Here is a 2,503-nt window from a genome sequence, read left to right as displayed (position 1 = left end):
AGTGTGTAGCAGAAAGTGTGTAGCAGAGCCTCACACTGGGTCTTCTTCATAGCGACACATCAGGACCAGCCTCCCCCTCTTTTTCCTGCTAGCCAGGTAACAAAAGGAAGCAATTAGAGAATGGAAAACAGGATCATATCACATGTCACACTACAGAGGGTGAATCGGCACACATTGAAAGAGTTAAAGACATGCAGAGAATGCCTGGAGAAGACGGATTGAATTAACTCGGAGGGGCAGCAGGTGAAAAGGCGCTCAGACAGGCAGAGGAAGGGAAGGTTAGGAGAGAGAGGGGGTTCAAAAGCACAAAGCATGCAGGGCAACATCAACCCTCCGCATGCAGACTAGTCTCCTTCAGCTAGGTCGATCCTTCTGGGAAAAGCTTCTGAATAAATCTAATTGTGCTTTTTTTATTTATTCCCCTCCACTGGAAAGAGTACCCTCGTACTATCAACGCAGCACTGACGGTGAATTCAGGACACCAGATTGTGATGTTTTTGGACATGAGGAAGTCCTAAGGATGGAGTATGTCACCATACATACCCTGGCTGTTTCTCAATGTCGAGGAAAGCTGCCCCAGAGCCACTACTTCAAGCACACTAGGTCATCGAAGGACTGTTTGAATGCCCGGCATACATGTGCTACCGAGCAAGCCTCCTCGACATTGAGAAACGGCCAGAGACTATCAGAAGAAGTGCTTTTGAATTTGAAGGCATGCAAGGTGACTCTGTAGCATGGAGCCAGCGTTGGCAAACCTTTAGTCCATTTTCCTAAAAATTTGAAGGCAATTTGAAGAGAGAATTTGCCGAAACATGAATTTGCAACACAATTTGAAGTTTTTGTGTATGTTTATTAAAGCAGACAAACAGCAAAGAATACAAGCCAAAATGTAAAAGCCAAAAAATGGGACTGCGAGGGTCCTTTTTTTTTTTTTTTCCTTCTTTCAATAACAAGACATTACTTTGTGACAATACAAATTGTATTTTCATTTGTTTTAAATACATGTTTAGGAGACATTATGCTTTGTTGCTGTTAGCTACTTAACATTAAAACCAGAATCTCTAAAAACATAAACATAAAGCTACAAGCCAAACAGCTCGAGCACATATCCGCATCTAAAAGGTTTCAAACGTTGTTACGGAAAATCTTTTTTTAAAACGATGAAATAAAATAAAAAGGAAAAAACCAGTTCGCCAGAAACAAGTTGGAGTGAGACTACGGTTTGAGTCCAAGCGGATTATTCAAATATGTACAAAAAGATCATTCATAAAATCACCAATTTTTTTTGGGAGGAAAAACAAAAAGGCAGGGAGTGAGGGCCAATCAGATCACGTCTCTAAATAAAGAAGACAGAAACACGGACTTTGTAATCAAAGCCCGGGTCGAAACATTAGAGGGTCTTCAAGGTGTGTTTTTGTTTTTTCAGGGATTGTAATAATGTTAAATGTTCCTTAATATCTGTCCTTTGTTTGAGATGTTGCGAGTGGAGCTGCAAGGAAACAAATATCAGACTTGATCTGACAATAACGTAATAAATCGTAGCCCTACTTTTTTTTTTTTTACTTTTACTTCCACTGCTGCCCGAAGGAATCCTGATAAAATTCCTGGTTGTCGGATTTGTAACCGGAATAGTTACCAGAATGATCTCCGCCTTGGAGCGGTTGCTGAGCAATGGGTTGAGAGCCCCAGTTCTGATTATTGGTTTGGCGCCGCTTGGAATCGGGCTGGTTGTACCCATCAGCTTTACGTTTTCCTCCTACATTTCCACCGCGGCCACCCCGAGCACCACGTACCCCTCCTCGCCCTCTCGGCTGCAGACCTCCTCCTCCTCCTCGTGATCCTCGTCCTCCGCGTCCCATTCCTCTCGGGGAGAATCCTCCTCCTCCACCTCCTCGTCCTCTAGGGGGCCCGACGCCTCTTCCTCTGCCCGGAGAAGAGCCTCCTCCTCTGGGGCCCCTGCTGCCGCCGCCCCCTCGTCCGCGATTGGGCGCCTGGAAGTCCTCGTAGCCGCCGCCACCGCCGTAGTACGGGTCCTCGTAGCCGCCGCGGTAGTTGTGGTAGTCGTAGCCGTAGTAGTCGTAGTAGTCATCATAGCCGCCGTAGTAGTCGGGCGGGTAGTTAGAATAGCCACCGCCGCCACGGTTCCCTCCTCGACCCCGACCTCGGCCCGGGGGAGGCATGTGGGACGGGGGAGGGTAGTAGTAATAATCGTCGTACCTGGAGAGAGACACAGAGAACATTGTTTATATTAGGGGCGCGCAAAAAAAAAAAATCTCTGCCGATTCAGGATATTCCAAGAATCGATTCCCGTTTTTCAGTCTTGCCGCAACGTGTGAGCTCCGTGATGTCCCGCTATCATTGTACTAGGGCTGCACGATATATCGTGTCGTGACGATAATTGCGATATGCGCGATATTCACTTAGCAGGAAGTGCGATTTAAAAAGAGTTTTTAAAAAAAAGAAAGAAATTAGGACGTACGATATGGGGTAGGTAAGTTTGAGA

At 46.0% G+C, this 2,503-nt stretch overlaps 1 protein-coding gene across 2 annotated transcripts; it reads right to left on the bottom strand.

Moving 5' to 3' along the window:
• On the bottom strand, positions 1–2,255 carry LOC104953528 (heterogeneous nuclear ribonucleoprotein Q-like). Of its 2 annotated transcripts, none has more exons than XM_010780473.1 (2): positions 1,637–2,255; positions 1–85 (listed from the first exon to the last, which is right to left on the bottom strand). In XM_010780473.1, the coding sequence occupies exons 1-2, from the start codon at positions 2,238–2,240 to the stop codon at positions 60–62; spliced, it is 630 nt and encodes a 209-aa protein (XP_010778775.1). In that variant the 5' UTR covers positions 2,241–2,255; the 3' UTR covers positions 1–59. The 2 variants fall into 2 exon arrangements, with proteins under 2 accessions (XP_010778775.1, XP_010778774.1); XM_010780472.1 differs by having other exon boundaries at positions 7–88.
• Between the last annotated feature and the right edge of the window lie 248 nt (positions 2,256–2,503).

Source organism: Notothenia coriiceps, unplaced genomic scaffold (genome assembly GCF_000735185.1).
Source record: "Notothenia coriiceps isolate Sejong01 unplaced genomic scaffold, NC01 NC01_scaffold00021910, whole genome shotgun sequence".
NCBI lineage: Eukaryota > Metazoa > Chordata > Actinopteri > Perciformes > Nototheniidae > Notothenia > Notothenia coriiceps.
The sequence above is the reverse complement of the archived record's forward strand: the minus strand, read 5'-3'. Positions and strand labels throughout refer to the sequence as shown.